The sequence below is a fragment of the Carcharodon carcharias genome, chromosome 17, assembly GCF_017639515.1.
Source record: "Carcharodon carcharias isolate sCarCar2 chromosome 17, sCarCar2.pri, whole genome shotgun sequence".
Taxonomy (NCBI): domain Eukaryota; kingdom Metazoa; phylum Chordata; class Chondrichthyes; order Lamniformes; family Lamnidae; genus Carcharodon; species Carcharodon carcharias.
The window spans coordinates 87209317-87233425 of record NC_054483.1 but is presented as its reverse complement, the minus strand read 5'-3'; the positions used below and the strand labels follow the sequence as shown (position 1 = coordinate 87233425).

Genomic DNA, 24109 nt, shown 5'->3' with positions numbered 1-24109 from the left:
GCGATTGTGGATTGATTGACGCTGCCTAGCTCCACCCCGCCCCCTCCCTCCCTCCATTCCTGCTCCGAACACGTCCGCGTCCTTTCGCTGCCTCGCCAAGACCTCCTGGAGTTTACCGACAACTTTTTCAACGTTTCTTTTTTTTTCTATCTCGGGAGCGCGCTGTCAAACATTGCCCTTTGCCTGTGTGTTTTTTTAAGGAGTATTGTGCATTTTAGTTGCTATCCTGCATAATCAGAGGAGGCATTTTATCCCTTTGTAATATACAATAAAATCAGCCTCATTTAATCAGCACAACTGAATAAATCTCATTTCTATTTGTATCACTGGATAAAGGAAGAGGGAGCACATGTGGTGAAATAGGGGGCTGACCCAAGTGTTTCTAGCAATGTTGTATCTTTGTTTTGAATTTCCAGCATTTGCAGTTTTTTTGTTTTCTTTCTCTATATAATAAATTTAACCACAATGGATAATTGCTATTAAGTCAGATATTTATGGGCAGTACGTACAAAGCAAAGTTTTCTTCCATACTGCTAATGAATCTATGCTCACTGGAGATAGGATGATATGGTCTATTTGTTTCTTTTGTCTCTATTTTGATTCTCTAACTATTTTGTTTAACGTTCCTATTTTTAGCTTGATTATTTTTCTTTTGGTGTGTCTTATTTCCAATGATACTGTGAAGAATGCTTATCACCTTTCCTCAGGATGTTCCAAGGTGTTTTTCAGCTAACGAAGTACTTTGAAGTGTAATCACTGTTGTAATGTAGGAAACGTGACAACCGATTTGTGCACAGCAAGCTCACAAAAAGCAATGTGATAATGACTAGTTAATCTGTTCTTGTGATGTTAATTGGTATACATAAGAGAGAGACACACCATCATGGATAACTCCTCTACTCTTCTTCAAAACAGTGCCATAATTTCTTTTATTCTTAGAATGCAGACAAGGCTTCAGTTTAATGTCTCATCTGAAAGATGGCACCACTGGCAGTGTAGCATTCCTTCAGTACTGCACTGGAGTGTCAGCCTAGGTTTTGCATTAAGTCTCTAGAATGGGACATGATCCTACAATCTTGACTCAGTTTGTAGCAAGTGCTACCAACTGCTCCATGACTGACAATTCAGTTGTAATGGGAGAGTCTGCAACATTACAGTGGAAAGAAAGAACATTTATTTATGTGGCACTTTTAACAATAATAGGACACTCCAAATTGCTTTTGGTTAATTAAGTACTTTTTTGTGTTATTATTGCTCTAATATAGGATACAGGACATTAAATTTGCACACAGCAAAGTCTCACAACCAGCAATTAGATAATTGATCAGATTATCTGTTTTTGATGTTGTTGAGGGATAAATGCGGGTCAGAAAACCAGGAGAACACTCCTGACCTCCACAAATTTCCATCAGATCTTTTGTACCCACTTGAGAGGGCTGAACTTCAGTTTTTAATGTATCAGAAAGATGGCACCTCCAATAGTGTAGCACTCCCTCAATACTGAAATGTTAGACCTACATGCTCAAGTCTCTGGAGTAAAAGTTGAATCTATGATGTTTGATTTAGAGGTAAGAGTGCCACCACTGACATTTGGAATAGGCAATATTGCTTCTATTCTAGAGAGACTAAATACTAAGATTGATAATGTGCTCTGTGGTGTTTCTAGCATTGCAGAACATGATGCTTACTCAGCATTCACTGCACATTGCCCCTGGCAAATCATATCAAAAACACTTTTGCATGCTGTGAGCCCGTGCATGGATTGGAAATAGGTTAATTTAATGTAAGGAAGTGGAAAGAAGTATCATCCATCCTCCCATCAATGGTCAGCAGCTTAAGAGAATTCCAGGGGCTGAAAATCCTAGACTGACCTCTACTCTGTTTGGCTATCAATTAATATGGTTATTAATTGAAATCACTTAAATCATACGTGACACTTATTAAAAGAGGCATAAACAGCATAAACAATGAGTTACACATTTGCCCAGACCTGTTAATGGCAGGCTAATTTCTATGAAGCTCCCAGTACAATTGGGTGACCAGGCATCCTGGTTTTGCACAGACAGTCCTGATTTTTCACGAAACGGCCCGGTGTCCTGACAGTTTTCTCTAAATTGCTCAAAGGACCCAGTTTTCAGCTTCTAACTTCCCTCCTATTTAATAAAAGCAAAATACTGCGGATGCTGGAAATCTGAAACAAAACCAGAAATTGGTGGAAAAACTCAGCAGGTCTGACAGCATCTGAGGAGAGTTAACGTTTCGAGTCCGAATGACTCTTCTTCAGAACTAGAGAGAAGTAAAAATGAAATATATACTGTTTAAGAGGGGTGGAGCAGATGAAGCTGGATAGAGGGCCAGTGATAGGTGAGGGCAAAGGAGAGATTGCAAAAGATGTCATAAACAAAAGGTCAAAGGGGTGTTGATAGTGGTGATACTGGAGTTGTAACGGGACATTAAGAGTAGAAAGCAGGATGAGTAAGTGACAGATGGCCCTAGTGGGGGTAGAGTGGGGTGAGGGTATGGGAGGGGAGAAACGGCTAGGGGAGAAAAGATCGAACTAGGCTAAAAGGTGGGGATAAAACAATGAAGGGAAATAAATTTTAAAAATAATAATAGAAATAGGTGATAAAAAATATATATACATAAAAATTAAAAAATAAATATAAGAAAAAAGGGGATCAAAAATGGAGGAGAGAGTTCATGACCTGAAGTTGTTGAACTCAATGTTAAGTCCAGAAGACTATAAACTGCCTAGTTGGAAGATGAGGTGCTGCTCCTCCAGTTTGCGTTGAGCTTCACTGGAACATTGCAGAAGGCCAAGGACGGACATGTGGGCATGAGAGCAGGATGGTGTGTTGAAATGACAAATGACAGGGAGGTCTGGGTGATGCTTGAGGACAGACGAAAGATGTTCCGCAAAGCAGTCACCCAGTCTGCATTTGGTTTCTCCAGTGTAGAGGAAACCGCAATGGAGCAGCGAATGCAGTAGACCAAATTGAGGAAGTGCAAGTGAAGCTCTGCTTCACTTGAAAGGATTGTTTAGGCCCTTGGACGGTGAGGAGAGGGGAAGTAAAGGGGCAGGTGTTGCACCTTCTGCGATTGCATGGGAAGGTGCCATGGGAGGTGGTTGAGGTGTTTGGGGTGATGGAGGAGTGGACCCGGGTGTCCCGGAGAGAACGGCCCCAAAGGAATGCCAACAGGGGGGTTGAAGGGAAGATGTGTTTGGTTGTGGCATCATGCTGGAGTTGGCAGAAATGGCGGAGAATGATCCTTTGAATGTGGAGGTGGTGGGGTGAAAAGTGAGAACAAGGGGGACCCTATCATGGTTCTGGGAGGGAGAGGAATGTGTGAGGACAGAGGCGTGGGAGATGGGTCGGACACAATTGAGGGCCTTTTCAACTCCCATGGGTGGGAAACCTCGGTTAAGGAAGCATTGTTTTGGAAAGTGGCATCATCGGAACAGATGAGATGGAGACGAAGGAACTGAGAGAATGGAATGGAGTCCTTACAGGAACCAGGGTGTGAGGAGTTGTAGTCAAGGTAGCTGTGGGAGTCGGTGGGCTTGCAATGAATATTGGTGGCCAGTCCATCACCAGAAATTGAGACAGAGAGGTCAAGGAAAGGAAGGGAGATGTCAGTGATGGACCATGTGAAAGTAATGAAGAGGTGGAAATTGGAAAGCAAAATTAATACATTTTTCCAGGTCAGAAGAAGCATGAAGCAGCAGCGAAACAGTCATCAATGTTCCAGAGAAATAGCTGTGAGAGGAGGCCTGAGTAGGACTGGAACAAGGAATGTTCCACATACCCCATAAAGAGACAGGCATAACGGGAGCCCATGCGGGTACCCATAGCCGTACCTTTTATTTGGAGGAAGTGAGACAAGTTTAAGGAGAAATTGTTCAGTGAGAGAACAAGTTTAGCCAGACGGAGGAGAGTGGTGGTGGATGGGGATTGTTCAGGCCTCTGTTCAAGGAAAAAGCGGAGAGCTCTCAGGCCATCCTGATGGGAGATGGAGGTGTAGAGGGATTGGATGTCCATGGCGAAGAGGAAGTGGTTGGGGCCAGGGAACTGGAAATTGTTGACATAATGTAGGGCATCAGTAGAATCGCAGATGTAGGTGGGAAGAGGTTGGACAAGGGGAGAGAGAATGGAGTCAAGATAGGAAGAAATGAGTTCCGTGGGGCAGGAACAGGCTGACACAATCAGTCTACTGGGACAGTTCTGTTTGTAGATTTTGGGGCGGAGATAGAAGCGGGCTGTTTGAGGTTGGGAGATTATGAGGTTGGAAGCCGCAGAGGGAAGATCTCTAGAGGACATGAAGTCAGCGACAGTCCTGGAAACAATGGCTTAATGTTCGATGGTGGGGTCATGGTCCAGGGGGATATAGGAGGAAGTGTCTGCGAGTTGGCACTCAGCCTCTGCGAGGTAGAGATCAATGACAGCACCACCCTTGTCGGCAGGTTTGATAACAAAGTCAGTTTGGACCTGAGAGAAGGGAGTGTGGCAAGTTCAGAAGGAGACAGGTTAGAGTGGGTGAGAGGAGCAGAGAAATTGAGATGGCAGATGTCACGACGACAGGTCTGGACCTGGAAAAATTTATTAATTTTGCTTCCAATTTCCATCCCTCCATCATTTTCACATGGTCCATCAATGACACTTCCCTTCCCTTCCTTGACCTCTCTGTCTCAATTTCTGGTGATAGACTGTCCACCAATATTCATTACAAGCCCACCGACTCCCACAGCTACCTCGACTACAACTCCTCACACCATGCTTCCTGTGAGGACTCCATCCCATTCTCTCAGTTCCTTTGCCTCCATCGTAGCTGTTCCGATGATGCCACTTTCCCAAACAGTGCTTCTGACATGTCTTCCTTCTTCTCTAACCAAGGTTTCCCACCCACTGTGGTTGACAGGGCCCTCAAACGTGTCCAACCCATCTCCCGCACCTCTGCCCTCACACCTTCCTCTCTCTCTCAGAACCATGATAGAGTTTCCTTGTCCTCACTTTTCACCTCACCAGCCCCTGCATTCAAAGGATCATCTTCCGCCATTTCTGCCAACTGCAGCATGATGCCACCACCAAACACATCTTCCCTTCATCCCTCCTATCAGCATTCCTTAGGGACTGTTCCCTCCAGGACACCCTGGTCTACTCCTCCATCACCCCCAACACCTCAACCTTCTCCCACGGCACCTTCCCATGCAATTGCAGAAGGTGCAACAACTGTTCCTTTACTTCCCCCCTCCTCACCATCCAAGGGCCCAAATTCTCCCTTCAAGTAAAGCAGAGCTTCACTTGCACTTCCCTCAATTTGGCCTACTGCATTCGCTGCTCCCAATGTGATCTCCTCTACATTGGACAGACCAAACGCAGCCTGGGTGACTACTTTGCGGAACATCTTTCGTCTGTCCACAAGAATAACCCAAACCTTCCTGTCGCTTGCCAATTCAACACACCACCCTGCTCTCATGCCCACAAATCCGTCCTTGGCCTGCTGCAATGTTCCAGTGAAGCTCAACGCAACCTGGAGGAACAGCACCTCATCTTCCGATTAGGCACTTTACAGCCTTCCGGACTTGACATTGAGTTCAACAACTTCAGATCATGAACTCTCTCCTCCATTTTTGATCCCCTTTTTTCTTATATTTACATAAAAATTAAAAAATAAATATATTTTTTCTCACCTATTTCTATTATTAGTTTTAAAATTTATTTCCCCTCATTAGTTTATCCCCACCTTTTAGCCTATTTCGATCTTTTCTCCCACACCGTCCCTTCCCCCCACTCTAACACTACTAGGGCCATCTGTCACTTGCTCATCCTGCTTTCTACTCTTAATGTCACCGTTAGCACCTCCTTTAGCCAGTATCACCACCATCAACACCCCTTTGACCTTTTGTTTATGACATCTTTTGCAATCTCTCCTTTGCCCCCACCTATCACTGACCATCTAACCAGCTTCACCTGTCCCACCCCCTTAAATAGTATATATTTCACCACATTTTTACTTCTCTTTAGTTCTGAAGAAGTCATATGAGCTCGAAATGTTAATCCTTCTCACAGGCACCCGGCGCCAGGAGGTGCTCATCTCTGGGTGACGACAGGGGATAGCAGTGGTGTCCACCAGCCGCAAGCCTGATTTGATGAGGTAGTCAGACAGTGCACATTGGTAATCCACCAATCAGCGCCGAGTAAGGTGTTGGGCAAGTTCAGCTGAGCTTTGGCACATTCAACCAAACTTCTCATTGAAAGATTGTCTGCTTTCCTGCTTGCAGCTCTGGGGACAAACAAAATCTCCTGCATTTGAAGTACATTTGTTAGTCTAAGATCCAGCTTCTGGCTGAAACATCTAGAACCCAGTTTGTAAATGAAAATAAATGGGGCTTTTAAGTGGAGATTGGTTTTGCCAATGCGTATTGCACTGTAAAGTTCGAGTGGAATAGAGAATTCTGGCTGGGTCCTTGTGTCAAACAAAGCCTTGGTTCAGCTGTTTAGGCAGAAATGTTATTGAAATAAGTCTGTGATTCGTAACTGCTTTCTTCAATAACTGAGTATCTTAATTGGGTTGCTCACTCTAGCTGGACATATTCTGGGAGATGTCAACATGACCTCCTACCTTCAACTACCCATCCCCCAGACTCCTACCATTGATCACCCAACATGAGCATCATTATAGAGCACCATCTTCCCAAGGCTTTTCAATGTGTCCCAGAACCTCAGAATAACAGAGCTGTTATGGTGCAGAAGGAGGCCATTCGGCTCATCATGTCTGCACTGGCTCATTGAATAAGCATAATGACTCAGTGCCATTCTCCTGCCATTTCCCCAGAACCCTGCACATTGTTTCTATTTAAATAATCATCTGATTCCCTCTTGAATGCCTCACTTGAACCTGCCTCCTCCGCACTTCCAGGCAGTGCATTCCAGACCCGAACTATTTGCTGTGTGAAAAAGTTTTTTCTAACATCGCATCTATTTCTTTTGAAAATCACTTTGAATCTGTACCCTCTTGTTCTTGATCCTTTTAATGAGCGGGAACAGTTTCCCCCCTATCTGCTCTGTACAGCCCTCTCAAGATTTTGAACATCTCTGTCAAATCTCCTCTTACGAAAACAGTCCCAACTTCTCCAATCTATCTTCATAACTGAAGTTTTTCATCCCTGCAATCATTTTTGTAAACTTCTTCTGCAGTCTCTCCAATGCATTCACATCCTTCCAAAAGTGTGACACCCAAAACTGTACATGATACTTCAGCTGAGGTCCAACTAATGTCCTGTACAAGTGCAGCGTAACCTCCTTGCTATTGTACTCTATGCCCCTATTAATAAAGCCTAGGTGTATGATTTATTAACTGCTCTCTCCACTTGTTCTGCCACCTTAAATGATTTATGCACGTATACACCCAGGTACCTGTGCTCCTGCAAACCCTTTAGAGTTGCACCCCTTGTTTTATATTGTCTCTCCATGTTCTTCCAAACAAAATGAATCACCTCACACTTCTCTGCACTGAACCTCATCTGCTACCTATCTGCCCACTCCACCAACTTGTCTACGTCCTTTTGAAGTTCTACGCCTTCGTCCTCACAGTTTACAATGCTTCCAAGGTTTGTATCATCTGCAAACTTTGAAATTGTCCCCTGTACACCAAAATCTGGATCATTAATATATAGCAGAAAAAAACAAGGATCCCAATACTGACCCCGGGGAAATTCCACTACAAACCTTCCGCCAGTCTGAAAAATATCCATTAACTAGTACTCGCTATTTCCTTTTACTCAGCCAATTTTGCATCCGCGTTGCTACTGTACTTTTAATTCCATAAGCTATAACTTTTCTCACAAGTCTGTTGTGCAACACTGTATCAAATGCCTTTTGGAAGTCCATGTACACCACATCATCAGCCTTACCCTCATCAACCCTGATACCTCTTCAAAAAAATTCCAGCAAGTTAGTTAAACACAATTTTCCGTTAAGAAATCCATGCTGGCACTTCCTAGTCAATCCACGTTTTTCCATGTGACTAATAATTCTATCCTGAATAACTGTTTCCAAAAGCTTCCCCACCCATGACGTTAAACTGACTGGTCTGCAATTGCTGGCCTTTTCCTTACACCCTTGTCCAAAATAGGTTGTAACATTTGCAATTCTCCAGTCCTCTGGCATCTCCCCTGAGTCTAGGGAAGACAGAAAGATTATGACCAGTGCCCTTGCAATTGCCACTCACAGTTCCTTCAATGTCCTTGGATGCATCTCATCTGGTATGGGTGCCTTGTCAAGTTTAAGTACTGATAGTTTATCCAATACCTCCTCCTTATCAATTTTGAACCTTTCTAGTGATGGTTTCCTCCTCTGTCACTATGACCTGAGTAGCAGCTGCTTCATTGGTAAAGACAGGTACAAAGTATTCATTCAACACCTCAGCCATGCTGCTGTCTCCATGTGTAATTCCCTTTTTTGGTCCCTAATTGGCCCTACTCCTTTTTACTATTTAAGTGCCTATAGAATACTTTGGGATTCTTCTTTATGTTGGCTGTCAGCCTTTTCTCATAATCCCTCTTCACTTCTCTTATTTGCTTCTTTGCCTCTCCTCTGAGCCTTCTGTATTCAGCTTGGTTCTCAGTTGTATTTTCTACCTGTCACCTGTCATAAGCACACTTTTTCTTCTTTATCTTAATTTCTATCTAATTTTTCATCCAGGAAGCTCTGGATTTGTTTGCCCTACCTTTCCCTTTTGAGGGAATATACCTTGACTGTGCCATTTCTTCTTTGAAGGTAGCCCATTGTTCAGCTACAGTTTTACCCACCAACCTTTGGTTCCAGTCAATCTGGCCCAGCTCCGTTCTTACCCCGTGGAAGTTGGCTCTCCCTCAGTTAATTATTCTTACTCCAGATTTCCCATTGTCCTTTTCTACTGTCATCCTAAACCTTATGGTCCAATGATCACTGTCTTCTAAATGTTCCCCCACTGACACTCGATCCACTTGGTCCACCTCATTTCCAAGAAACAGGTCTAGCAGTGCCTCCTTTCTTGTTGGACTGGACACATACTGGTGTAGAAAACTCTCCTGAACACACTCTAAAGGAAAGAGAGGGGCAAGAGTTCCTAAACTACCACTATCCCAGTCTATACCCGAGTAAATAAAGTCCCCCATTATAACTACTCTATAATGTTTGCACCTCTCTGTAATTTCCATGCAGATTTGTTCCTCTACATCCTTCCCACTAGTTGGTGGCCTACAGATGATGCAGAGCAACGTAATTATAGCTTTTTGATCCTTAGCTTTAGCCAAATTGATTCTGCCCTTGAACCCTCTGGGACATGATCTTTCTCCAGCACTGCAATGCTCTCCTTAACCAATACAGCCATTCCTCCTCCTTCTCTTCCTGCCCTATCTTTCCTGAACACCTTGTACCCAGGAAAATTTAACACCCAGTCCTGCCCTTCCTTGAGCCAGGTCTCTGTTATCATCACAACATCATAATTCCACATGGCAATCTGCATCTGTAATTCACCAGTCTTATTTACTATACTCGTGCATTCACATACATACAGTATAACGCTGATTAAGACTTTGTTACTTTCTCCCTTACTCCAACTCTGCCTATTAACTTACTATTTTCTATTCTAGTGTTATCTGTCTCTCCCAGTATTTTATGCACATTGGTATTACTTTCTAATATTCTTTCCTGGTTCCCACAACCTGCCAAGTTAATTTAAGGCCCCCCCTCCGGCCGCAATAGCACTAGCAAAATGCCGTGTAAGGAACTCAGTCCCAGCTTAGTTCAGGGCAACCCGTCCAACTTGTACAGGTGCCTTCTACCCCAGAGCCAGTCCCAGTAGCACAAGAATCTAAAGCCCTCCCTCCTTCACCATCTCTCCAGCCACGCATTCATCTGCCTTATCCTCCTACTTCTGTACTGACTTGCATGCGGCACTGGGAGTAATCCAGAAGTTACTACTTTTGAGGTCCTGCTTGCTAATTTTCTACCTAGCTCCCTAAATTCTTTCTGCAGGACCACATCCTCCTTCCTACCTAAGTTATTGGTACCAACGTGGGCCAAGACCTCTAGCAGTTCACCCTCCCCTAGAAGGATGTTCTGCAGCCACTTAAGGACATCCTTGACCCTGGACAAAGCAGGCAACTTATCATCCTGGAGTCACATCTCCAGCCACAGAAACACCTGCCTGTTTACTGAACTAATGGATCCTCTATCACTATTGCTCTTCCTTTCTCCTTCCTCCCCTCCTGTGCAGCTGAGTCACTTGTGGTGCCACAAACTTGGCTCTGATTGCACTCCTGTGAGGAACCAATGCCCTCACCAGTATCTAAAATGGAAAACCAATTAGCGAGTAGGACCCAGGGGACTCCTGCATCACCTGCTCATTCTCTTGGACTGCTTTCCCTTTCTGGCTCCATGCTCCTAATCTCTGGAGTGACCACCTCTCTGAACATGCTATTCACTTGGCTCTCAGCCTCATGTATGTGCCACAGTGACTCAAGCTGCCACTTGAGGTCTGAAACCCAGAGCTCAAGTTTCTGCAGCTGGCAGCACTTCCTGCACATGAAGTTGTCTAGGTCACCAGTAGTGTCCATGATTTCCCACATATTTCAGGGCACACATTTCACACATCCAAGCTGCCCTGCCATGTCTCAACTTTACTTCCCTTATGTTAATGTTACTTACTTTAGTTTACTTATGTTACTTTATGTTACTGGCCCTGACTTCCCCTTATTCCTAGTGTTTCTTACTCAAATCCAAATAGCTACTTCTTTAAAAAAAATACACTTTTCTAATTTACAGCTATTTAAAGACACTCCCTAACAGCAGTTTATTACCATCCAATGAACTTATGGTTTTCTTGTGATGTCAATGATCGATTTTTTTTCAAACTCAGCTCCGAAGGTGAAGTGTACACCCAGGTCCGTTTCTCTCAGCCGACTTAGAACAATTCCTATTTATATCACATATCTTTATCCCATGCATCAAATTCACATGGGAGCACAACTCAGTCTCTGTTTCACTCTGGCATTGTTATCTGTCTCCTTGCTCGCCTTTCACTTACCTCCCAGTTTTGACTTTTGAAAATCTGGTCACCCTAGAATGCAAGAAGCACTGATGAATAAAAAAAACTTACTTTGCACTATGGTGCGAGTTCCACCTGCCAACTACATGTGTGCACAGCCACTCCACTGTTACAAGTATAAAAGGGGGTGTTTTTGATATTGTAGACTGTTCCAATTTGTCTGTGTATGGCCTAATACTGGAACCCAAATTGCCCTTTCAAAACTGTTTGAATTCGACAGAGATACAAACATCAGGCAACGACTCGGACACTAAATAAGTAATAGTATTGAAGGTTATTGATTATAAGCAAGTTTTAGAAATTTATAAACTAACTAAGAGGTAGAATATAGCAAAAGTAAACTTATCATTGAAACTCTACCAATTCCACACGTTCAAAAACGCAAGCCTGTATTTTAGTGTGAGAGAAAGGCATTGATTGCTCCTCCTCATTTACTATTTGCCCATCAGGATTTCGGATGGTGGTTTTGGTCACTATTACAATAGGCCTTTCCTCCGACTTCTCTACTAATGTGAGTGAAAGATATAGGGCTGGGGGATTAGAAGTAATAGGAGATGCCGGGAAGGGAATCTATGTTTTCAAGCACACCCCTTTCCAATTCACTCATTTCAGCTGGTGATGGTGAGTCTGGCTGGATTCAGTCTGACACACACACTTCAGGTTCTGATGGAAAACCTGGAACTGAATTTCCCCAACTGGTCGCAGTGATGAAAGCATGTTGCTTTTCCTACCTCCTTTCTAACTCATATATTTTTGATTGACAGAGAGAATGGTCTGCCCCCTTCATTGCCTTCAAACATTCCCTTAAAGCAGTCTTCAAGTCTGGCAATTCTGATTTAAGAGACTTAATCTCTTGCTCACCTTGAGCAAGTCTCTGTTTATAATCCTTTGCTTCAGCACTTGCTGAACCCTGCTGATTCAATAAAAATGATGTACGATCAACACCCCACTCCAGATTGCAAATCAGGAGATGTATATCAACCTGCTGTTTTAAAAAGAGTTTGTCCTTTTCTTTAAATTCAAGGATTTCTTGATTCTTAATCCAGATGGCTCTGTTAGCCCATTGTGTACAAAGGAATGCAATATTTTCCCAAAGCATTTTAATTAGAGTCAACTCCCATCTTTGGCTGGAGTTCCGTTCCCATGAAATCTTGTGAAAGGTGAAATCACGAATGGTGAACTCATGCATGCACAGAGATGGCGCAGTGCATGCTTTCTACGTGGGAAAGACGCAAGAAAGGTGACAGTTTAACATTCTAGATTGCAGATGAGCTAAGTTTTGGGGCAGTGAAGTGCGATCTTTGGTGTACATGCACATTTGCGTGAGTAAACAAATTTGTGGCAGGGGGATTGCAAATGATGGGAGTTGACTGTATCTTTACATTCTGCAGCCCGCGTTTCATTCTGTCAGTGATAAATTCACTTTCATTCAAAAAGATGATATAGCTTTCTTTCAAGCACTCAGCATGTAATGCTTGGAACTTTTCACTAAGCCATGCTAGTACGGTTGCAGGATCAATGATTATCCTGGCTGTATCTTACATTTCTGATATCTTCACAATCAGATATGTCTTAGCCTTTTACCTCTGTCCCATCTGGGGTGCCATGGTTACAAGTATAAAAGGGGGTGTTTTTGATATTGTAGACTGTTCCCATTCGGCTGTATGCAGCCTAATACTGGAACTCAAATTGCTCTTTTAAACTGAATTCAACAGAGATATAAACATCAGGCAAAGACTCAGACACCAAATCAGAAATTGAATTGAAGTTTATTGATTGTAAGAAAGTTTTAGAAACTTAACAACTAACTAACAGAGGTAGAATATAGGAAAAGTATACTTAGTAATGAAACTCTACCAACTCCACACTTTCAAATTGGTGATCAATCCAAGATAAGTGGACAACAACTTGAACTCCTCGTGCGACAGAGAAACAGTCACTGCCTCTGAGAAGCACTACGCTTTCCTGGGATTTCTACTGGCAGAGAATCCGTTACTGCTCCAGTCCCAGTACTTACTACACTCAAAACTCAACTGCTCTGAAGTTTATTGGAAATGACTTTCACGCTGACAGGACGCTCAACATCCCCCGAAGAGCTAAACCAGTTCTTCCACACTTGATGTACACAAAGATGGTTCCCTCAACCCCTTTTCTTTATACTCAAAATATGTTGTAATCCCACCTTAGCCAAGTTCCTGGAAATGGTTAATTGGTCCATATTTTGTCAATAATGCGATGAGTTAACTCCATTGGTTCTGGCTAGGTACGCTCATTGTCCTAAACTTAGCTTAAAAAGAAGGCATTGCCCTATGTCTCTTATCTTGATGTATTTACAGGAGTACCATTTATTAAGACAGACTCAGCAATCAAGGATGGTAAAAACAAAAAAACTGCAGATGCTATGTGTTCCTAATAGGGAGGCAGTCCAAGGCTTATGTCATTTCTTTCCCAACTGTTACAGCACTTTAATTTTTTTCATAAGAAATGCTAATAGATAAATACAGAAATATCATAAAGCAACTTCTAATTAACTACCAATTATTAACTACTTATCATTTAATTACCAGGGTAATTGAGGTACATCCTTCTAATGAAATCATCTGATGCTTGTCAGTGACTGCCTTGTAATATTGTTTTGGGTGTTTGCTGAAAAAGGTCAACATCAAAAAGCTTTCATCTCAGTGTTAGTGCAAAATGGAGCTTGACCTTGTTAGCTTATTACAATGTATATAACCTGAATGAATAACCATGAAATTAACCTGAAAAAGGATGTTACACTAAAACCGCTGTTCATATTATTGTTTGATGTGTTTTTACATTGTGATTAATTGCACTGGTTCCTTTTTGACTTGAACACTGCCTTCTGTCAGCAGTTAAGTCTGCTGAACATACTCAGGACTGAGCTGCCTTATTACTTGCAACTGGAGGAGGAACAAATGGTTGGAAAATTGTCCCAAGTAACCACATCAAAAACTTGCGTTGTTGGTATTGTCTGGATAGAAGATCCTTAGGACCTGTGCAGCAAGGAGTGAGTGCGAGAGAGGCTTGGGAGTCAGAGAGACTGAGTGTGCAAAAGAACACAGAGGAGAGATGATAGGCAATACATTTGATTGGGGTTACTGGCAGATAGGGTTTTGGGGTTGTTTGCTTCTACTCATACTCATTGCCATTCCAATCATTCTGCTTCTTTATTGGCATACACTTTATATTTTTGGTTATGGAACGGAAAATGAAACTTTGCTTGTAAATTGTCTCAAGAGAGCAGCTTTTGCTGTCAAGCAACTTTCTTTCTCCACAATGCAATCAACGCCCTCAGTTCCCAAACATGATTCGTTCTGGCCTCAGGTTGCTGTCACTCCGCATCAACAGCCATTTGTGGTTTGAATTAGCACGTGGCCAAGACGTGGGGTTCTGATTGGTTTATTCGCATTCGTCAGCGCGTGAACAGAATTTCCGTTCAACTAAAGCAGCCTGTGATCCCCGATTTGGAGACTCGAGCCGAGAGGAGCCGAGACGAGCCCGAGCGGCGTCCGAAGCCGAGAGGCTGATCGGTCGCAGTAGAATCGTTGTGAAGTAGAGAAGCACTTCTTCAGTGAGAAGGTGAAAGGGCCGCTTGTCCTGCTGCGTTATGTCTATGGACTACTTGGTCACGGTGCAAAAGCGTCGCCTGAGCCCGGAAGCGGCTGTGTGGGAACAATCGGACAATGTGAGTCTACAACAGATCTTTACGGGGATTGTATAATGAATGAACTTAAAGCAGAAACAAGCGAAGGGAAAGAAGAGTATGTTTGTGTTGCGGGAAGGTTCCGTGGAGATGTTTGTCTTAATTGGCGGGTGATCGATGAGACAAACCAGTTTCAGTTGTGATTCTTAACTTTTAGTTTAAACAAACAGAATCTCCGCACTGTACCTCCGGAAGAATGTAAGACGTGTTTATGAGCTACTTACCGCTGAACATTGACCTTTAACACTTTATGTCTGGCATTGATTACTGCATCCTGAAGGTTGAATTTATAGACCACGTTTGATCATCTAGTAAAAATCCTGGAGGATGACAGAAACTTTGCAGATGAGTTTTGAATGGGAGGAAAGGGAAAGAGTTCTTGGGATCCAGCTAACTTCTGTGATCAGTGATGGATAAAAGTGCAATTTCTAACTGAACAGCTTGCCGTAATACTGGAGTGAGACCACAGTAAGCAGCACGGAGTCCACTTCGACATAATACGGCTTCTAGAGTGCAGGTACTGTACTTATTTTTTTATTTATGGGATGTGGGCGTCGCTGGCTGGGCCAGCACTTATTGCCCATCCCCAATTGTCCTTGAGAAGGTGGTGGTGGGCTGCCTCTTGAACCGCTGCAGTCCATGTGATGTGCTATTAGGAAGGGAGTTCCAGGATTTTGACCCAGTGAGTGACATGTAAGGAACGGTAATATATTTCCAAGTCAGGATGGTGAGTGGTTTGGAAGGGAACTTCCAGGTGGTGGCATCTATCTGCTGCCCTTGTCCTTCTAGATGTTAGCAGTCGTGGGTTTGGAAGATGCTGCCTAAGGAGCCTTGGTGAGTTCCTTCAATGCACCCTGTAGATGGTACACACTGCTGCCACTATGTGTCGGTGGTGGAGGGAGTGAATGTTTGTGGATGTGGTGCCAATTAAGCAGGCTTCTATGTCCTGGATGGGGTCAAGCTTCTTGAATGTTGTGGGAGCTGCACTCATTCAGGCAAGTGGAGAGTATTCCATCACACTCCTGACTTGTACCTTGTAGATTGTGGATAGGCTCAGTATTTATATGGCCAGTCCAGTTCAGTTTCTGGTCAATGATAATCCCCAGGATGATGTTAGTGGGGCATTCAGCGATGGTAATGCCATTGAATGTCAAGGGGTGATGGTTAGATTCTCTCTTGTTAGAGATGGTCATTGCCTGACACTTGTGTGGCACAAATGTTACTTGCTGCTTGTCAGCCCAAGCCTGGATATTGTCCAAGTCTTGTTGCATTTGGACATGGACTGCTTCAGTATGTGAAGGTTGCGAATGGTGCTGAGTATTGCGCAATGAACAGCGAACATCCCCACTTCTGATCTTATGATGGAAGGAAGGTCATTTATGAAGCAGCTGAAGATGTTTGGGCCTAGGACATTACCCTGAGGAACTCCTGCAGTGATGTCCTGGAACTGAGACGATTGACCTCCAACCACCACAACCATCTATCTTTGTGCTAGGTATAACTCCAAATTAACTCAGGCATTTGATGAATGAGGGAATTCGGGGTATTTTAAGAGTTGATCTCTTGCTAAAATCTGGACAAGTTGTGCATTTAACTTTGACCAAAACTGTTGTTTCTTTCACAGTGTTAGGCAGTAGCAAACCTTCTGCCTGCTAGTGGCAACTACACAGTTAATTAGATGACTAGTTAGAACTGGTTAGCAGGGGCTGATTTCAGGTCTTTGAAGTTCTTGCTATAATAAATACAGGATGCTTTTCCTAATGCATGGAGTAAATAGCTAGGAGTACACCTTCTACAAAGTACTTAACTTGGGATGGTGAGTGAGGGAATTCACTTGAACTGCGCTGGGCAGGGGTGTTGGGTGGGGAAGTACCAGTGTACTGGTGAATCGAATAGTTAGGGCTGTAGACTAAATAGTAGGGGAAAGGTTCAGGTGACGGGAGATTTAGAAATTTAAAGAGAAAGGATAAGACAATAGTACAGGGTACCGATATGGGTAATGATAACCAGAATGTGACAGGAAGGGACAAAGTAAACAAACGAATGAGTGCACCAGCAAATAGGATAAGATAGGAAAAATGGTAAAAAGACAAAATTAAAGTTTTTTTATCTGAAAGAACGCTGTACTCATAACAAGATAGGTGAATTGATAGTACAAATAGAAATAAAGGAATCATGTGGTTGCAAGGTGACCAAGACTTAGACTGGTAAGTGGTAAATAATACATCAGAAAATGACCATCTCCAACGAGAGAGTCCAAACCACCTCTGCCAGTAAGATAGGTTTACTTTGATTGGCACAGACACCTGATCACAATGCAACCAGCTTTAAGGTGAAAATGTCGAACTTTTGTTTTGTACTATGTTTGGTGACTATATTAAAGAGCCAAGATGGCCTCTCCCAGGATCTCAGCCACCAGAGGGCAATACCAGAGTGGCTTGACCTCTTTTTTTTCTGTCTCACTTGTACATCAAATACCCATCTTGTGCCAACTGACATGCCCAAAACAACAAATGAATACATGTAAACAACATTCACACATGCACTCAAGGTAAACATATGTGCCAAATAGGGCAACACTATAAACCTAAGAAATAAAAACACCTTTGCAAAAGGCATTCTCAGCACATGCATAGGAATTGCAACAAGTGGCTGCATACAACCACATTTCTCAGGGATGACCTACTATGTAGTCACTGCAGTTTATTCAGCACCCGAATACCAGCACCAGCATCAGTCCAGAGGTACGAAATCTACTAGCTTGTCTAGGGGAAGGCTTCTGACAAGTGGAGTGTCTTAAAATGGGCACTTAGGGAACAGGGCTTGTGGTACAGTTAGACGGCTAACTATGTGTGCTAAGTGCTATGTGATCAAGAGCCTGAGCTAGGGAATACGAGGCCGGAGTAGGAGACCAAGACATTGGTCCTGGATCAGATATCAGCATCTCCACATTGTGGGGGGCAGCTCAGGAATCCGTCCCAAAGGCAGTGATGGAGGCAGGATCATGGGGCCCGTCATCGGAGGTTGATTCAATAGCTGACGCTTCTAACACCACTAGGGTTGTGAACAGCAGAGATAGGTCAGCCGGTATGTCAGGTTTCGCAGGAACAAGTTGGACAGGAATGTTCACCATGGGTGGTAGGACCATAGCCAGAATTGAAACCGATTGCAGAACCAGCGGAGATGGAAGGGAACTTGCAGCATTCAGATCTCTTGACTCTTAAGTTGTGGTATGGAGCTGGGAATGAATGAATTTGCGAACATTGCATCAGCTATCATTGATAGAAGTGACCAAGTAGTGTTGGCGGGCCTGTGACTTGTTACAATCGACAAGGTGATCAAACGGGGTGAATGTGCAGGTAATTGACCTGATGGCGCCAATGTTGAGTCACAGTAACCCTTTTGTCAGATAAGGAAATCTGAACATTGGTCAACTGGTCTTTTTGTGTCCATAAATCTCTAGCAGGAAGGCCCTGAGAACGAAGACGAGATTTTGGTGGCCGTGGGTGGGGCTCAAGATGCGATACTCCATGTGGGTCGTGGCATAGGTGCTCATCCTCCAATTATCACGATGACTACTGGGTTCTTGTTGGAGTTCTTCAATCTCATGAGCTCAGTGGCAATGTGGTCTTCCTGAAGCAGCTTGACTCTTAACAGGTTGGAAAAACCAGGGGGTGGGATCAGTCCATATGACAACCAAGGGACTATCCAGTAGTCAAAGCCCAAACCACAACTGGAGGAGAGCATCCATCAAGCTGTCGCGTTGTTTACTGACAATGATGCCATTGGCAGTATAAGAAGTGCCACACTTTTGTACAACCAAAGTAAGCTGTCGCTTACGCTTAAGAATGGCAACAGAAAATGAGATGTCAACCACCTCTGGAGATTTGCTCGAAGACTAGGGGATGACAGTGTCCGGGATGGTCTGGAGGGCAGTGCAAGTATGGTAGCCAGCTGTAACCCATTCAGTGGCATCCACGTTGAGCGCATAGAAGTATCGGTGGGTGACCAATTGAGATGGTGACATGAAGAATGTGTCTAAGCAAGGTGACTGATGGAGCTGAACACTGAGTGCAGCTGATTCCATTGAGATGTCAGCAAGTGCCCCATTCCCTTTGCCTAAAGGAGATGCTCTCCCTATCCTCCTCATCCAAGATAGCAGCTATCTTACAAGCTTTAGCCATGTATTGACAGAAATTTACATTTGCTGAGAAAATGCTTACCTGGTTGGCCTGCTTGCTTCCATAATGGGCAAGACACCTGACAATTAAACAGGAACTTAATTATCCTAATATAGACTGGGATAATAATGGTGCAAAGGGCAGAAGGGTGGCAGACATTCTGAGGTGTGTTCAGGAAGTGCCTGGTTCAGTGAAGAAGGATGCAATGCTGGATATGGTTCTGGCGAATGAGGTGGGTCAAGTTGGAAAAGGTTAGCAATTTTTTAAAAATTAAATCATGTTTTAGAGTTTCTATAGGAATGGCATTGAAAAGTAGAGAAGTTAATGCAAACCTGTATTGAACCTTGATTAAACCACACATACTGTGAGCAGTTCTGATTGCCATAATATTAAAAAAAGGATACAGAGGTACTAGACTAGAGAGGGTGCAGAGAAGATTTATCAGGATCATACCAGATATGTGTGGGTATACATTTCAGGACAGATAGATGCATGCTGGGTCTATTTTCTCTTGGGGTGGTTGGGGGTGCAAAGCTGAGAGGTGACTTTAAAATTAAAAGGTTTTGAAATAGTGGATGCAAAGACAGTGTTTGGCGAAGAGCATATCTAGAGACCAACAATATAAGACAGTCACCAAGAAATCCAATAGGGGAGTCAGAAGAAATTACTTTCCCCAGCAAGTGGTAGGAATGTGGAACTCGCTACCACAGGGAAGTGGTTTGAGTGAATAGTCTAGATGCATTTAAGGGGAATCTAGACAAGTATATGAGGGAGAAGAGAATTACGCTGATAGATTTAGGGAAGAGGTTCAAGTGGAACATAAATGCCATATTGGGCCAAATGACTTGTTTCCATGCTGTATATCCTGTGTAAGTGGATCAAGTGTCAATTGGAGAACTTTTAAGAACAGTGATGATCATAGTATCATAAGGTTTAGGTTAGCTATGGAAAAGGACAAGGAGCAATCTAGAGTGAAAATACTTAATCGGAGGATGCCAATTTCAGTGGGATGAGAATGGATGTCAGGCAAAATGATAAAGGAGAAATGGGTTGCTTTTAAAGAGGAAATGGTTCGGGTACAGTCAGGTATATCCCACAAAGGTAGGGCAACCAAAGCCAGAGCAACCTGGATGAAGAAAAAGATAGAGAGAAGATGAAACACCTAGAGTACTGTGTGCAGCTCTGGTCTCCTCAATTAAGGAGGGACACACTTGCATTGGATGCAGTTCAGAGAAGGTTTACTAGGCTGATTCCTGGGATGAAGGGATTATCTAATGAGGAAAGGTTGAGTGGGTTGGGTCTGTACTCACTGGAGTATAGAAGAATGTGAGTGATTTTATTGAAACACAAGATTCTGAGGGGCCTTGTCAGGAGTTACGGACAGGAGAGAGACTGATAAGCTGCACTGATTTCCTCATCACCTATCTGTAAACAGAAGTTGTTTTGAATTCGTTTTTAAAAATAGGCAGCATGTTTTCCCAATCAGTCCTTTTTTTGTGATCCAATTTACTAATAATCCACACCAAATTCAAGTTAGGATTAATTCAAGATTAAGTTATTTTGCATTCAAAAACCCAGTTGAGGAGTGTCCTCAACATCCCACTCCAAACACACATGCTCACTCACTATAAAGGGGGTGGGTGAGGGGCGGTGGGGGGGTGGGGGGGGGGTGGGGGGAGAGATAGAAAAAAGGGAGTTTTACAGTACAAGAAGCACAGAAATGAATATTGAGACTCTGGAAATCACGTGAACTATGCCAGAGCTAGAGGAATTCTTTCACGTAGGTGTTTGAGTTCACTGGCTGGAGACCGGAGTTTAGTATTCGCTTGTCAGTTGGTGCTGACTGTAAGATGAATTAGGTAAGCAGAGACTGGGTTGGTTCTGTAGACTATAGTAGATAGTCTTCCAGTGGAGAGAGGTTGAGAGGTACAGGCTGTTGTCCTGCCTGGAGGGATCTGATTTGAGTTTTTTGATGAAATAACAAAGAGATGTTGAGGGTAATGTGCTTGATGTGGTCTATATGGACTTCAAAAAGGTGTTTCATAAAGTGCCACATTACACACTTGCCTGTAAAAAAAAAAGTGACAGTGGCAGTGTGAAAAAGAAGATGGCTAGTACCAACTGAGTTTTTTTTTCTTGATGCATCTTAATAACCTAGACTTGGATATACAGAGCATCATTTCAAAATTTGCAAATAACACAAAACTTGGAAGTATTATGAACTGTGGGGAGGATAGTGATAAACTTCGTGAGGACATAGGCTGGTGGATTGGGTAGACACATGGCAGATGAAATGTCATGCTGGGAAGTCTGAAGTGATGCATTTTGGTAGGAAGAATAAGGAGAGGCAATATGAAGTAAAAGATTCAATTCTAATGGGGATAAAGGATTCAGTTCTAATGGGGGTACAGGAACAGTGATACCGTGGTATGGTGGGGCATATATATGCACAAATCATTGAAGGTGGCAGGTCAGGTTGAAAAATTGAGAACGTCATTAAAAAGGCATACAGGATCCTGGGCTTTTTAAATAGAGGCATAGAGTAAAAAAAGCAAGGAAGTTATGATGAACCTTTGTTTCGGTACTAAGTGGAATATTGTGTCCAATCTGGGCACCGCACTTTCATAAAGATGTGAAGGCTTTAGAGAAGGTGCAGAAAAGATTTGTGTGAATGGTTCTAAGGATGAGGAACTTCAGTGATGTGGATAAATTGGAAAACCTGGGTTTGTTTTCCTAAGAGTAGAGAAGGTTAGGAAGAGATTTGAGAGAAGTGCTCAAAACCATGAGTCTAGACAGAGCAGATAGAGAGAAATTGTTCCTGTTGGTGGAGGATTGAAAACCAGAGGTAATTGGCAAAAGGAGCAACAGCGAAATGAAGAAAAATGTTTTCATGCAGTGAGTGGTTAATATTTGGAAGGCATCATCTAAGAGAGTGATAGGGGTAGCTTCAGTCGCAGCTTTCAAAAGGGAATGGAACAGACACCTGAAGAGGCAAAACATGTAAGGCTGTGGGGAAAGGATAAAGGAGTGGGACTAGTTGAGCTGCTCTTGTTAACAAATCCATGCTAGCTGTCCTTGATTAATTTGTGCCTATCTAAATCATAATTTATACTGACCCTCAAAATTTTTAAATAATTTGCCCACCACTGCAGCTGACAGGCCTACTCAACTATACCTTCCTGGCTTTTTAAACAAAGGTACAATATTAGCTGCTCCCCTCCCCACCCCCCGCCCCCTTTGCAGAACTGTTTTATGATGTCTGAGAGTGTAAATAAATTAGATTAATATAGACAGTTGGCAAAATTACTGACCAACTGGATGAATGAGTAGTACAGCTAATGTCTTGTCTTGTGTTTGGCTCTCAAATATGGCTTGGAAATGCCTCCAAGAAAGTTCCTCTGATGATGTCATCGGTACTCATTTAAACAGTGTTGATTTTGAAAAATGTGAAAATTCCAATTTTTAGCATGTGCAATTCTCTTATGTATAACCAGAGGCCTTGGGTTAACTGTATAGCAGTACAAATTGCAGTAGAGAATGGCCTAGCTTTGATTTTAATGTGTGACGTGATGTACAGCATCTGTCCCAAATTGGTAAATACCGTCGTTAAAAAAACTTAATTGGATTCCTTCAGCTCTTAGTCAGTTTTCAATTATGTTTTGTAGTTTTAATAATCAAGTTTTAACAAATTATTTTGAGCACTAAACCAATTATAGATTGAAATGTGGTTGATCGTGCATGAATTTGGGCTATAAGTGTAAGTGTAAGAAATGCACTATAACTAGAAATAATTAATTTGCTGCAATTGCAAATTTTAAAAAATCTAGTCTTGAGCATTTTTCACTCAAGATACTATGTACAGTAAAATTTCTGTTATCTGGCACTCTAATGACCGCAATTCTCTATGAACCAGAATTCTGGGGTCAAGTCGGTTTTTTGATTGGAGTTACCAACTCACTGGTAACAGTTATTGGCGGCCTGTCCTCACTCCGGCCTCAGCCTCCCACTGCTCTGCAGCACCATCTCCCCTCGGTGCTGCTCATTCCATTTGCGCTCTCTCGCACCTCTGGAGACCTCAACCCCCGCGTGATCACCCTGGAGCTTTCTCATTGGATGAAGTTACCTTACATCTCAGTTAAAAGCAAAATACTGCAGATGCTGCAAATCTGAAACAAAAACAAAAATTTCTGGAAAAACTCAGCAGGTCTGACAGCATCTGTGGAGAGAAAGACAGACAGAGTTAACGTTTCGAGTCCGTATGGACTCAAAATGTTAACTCTGTCTTTCTCTCCACAGATGCTGTCAGACCTGCTGAGTTTTTCCAGCAATTTTTGTTTTTGTTGCATCTCAGTTAACCGGCGTATTTGATTAATTGGCACCTCTCAGTCGTAGGTTTCTAGGTAGCAGAGATTTTCCTGTATTTTTAAAGATGTATATTTGAAATAATTGCAGCATATAAAATCACATTTCTCTTTTCCCTCTTTGGATATCCTGTGTGCTATTCTTTGGGTTAAGGTGGAAGGGCACATGCAGGCATCGCGGAAGCTCTTCTGTAATTAACTGTTAAAAAGGTGCGTGTGTGGGTTTCTCTCTTCTCTCTCTTTCAATACGCTTCCCTTCCCACCCCCCAGAATCTGAATTATTTCCAGTTGCAATCTCCATTTGATGATTATATTCTCTGATCAAGTATTCAATATGCGGGAAGTGGGATGAAAATCTGTGTTCTATTCATGAGGTGGAGGTGTATTAGGATGGGAGGGGAAAAATCTCTTTCTTATGCGGAAGAGGTTAAAATATATTTAAATGCTGAAAATGTAAGATGTTGACCTGTGTGTTTCCAGCATTTTCTGTGGCAATTTTAAAGGGAAAATATTGGTTAATGTTTTGGGTGTGGACCCTTTGTTGCAACAGGAAGCTAGGCAAACTGTGAAAATACTAAATGGGGGTAATTGGTGAGCTGCTCAAAGGTAATAGACAGATAAGCTGACTTTTGGCATGAAGAGACAGTTTAATAGTCTGGAAAGTGTTCTTAAAAAGGCTGGCAAGAGTTGTAAAGCTGCTAGATAATATGCAAGGTCATCTCAGTCTGGCAATGAAAAGGTCCTCGAATCAA

The 24109-nt window shown here is 42.8% G+C and overlaps 1 protein-coding gene across 3 annotated transcripts in view; it reads left to right on the top strand.

The window, feature by feature from the left end:
• The first annotated feature begins 14535 nt into the window (after positions 1–14535).
• The window catches only part of si:ch211-221j21.3 (uncharacterized protein C10orf143), a 42410-nt gene continuing 32836 nt past the window's right edge, over positions 14536–24109 (top strand). For all 3 annotated transcript variants that reach the window (XR_005945603.1, XM_041209053.1, XM_041209052.1), the window contains exon 1: positions 14536–14797. Coding sequence is in view for 2 of the 3 variants with exons in the window: in XM_041209053.1 (XP_041064987.1) it covers positions 14720–14797 (78 nt within the window). In the remaining variant the exon portion in view is untranslated. The remainder of the gene's footprint in view (positions 14798–24109) is intronic.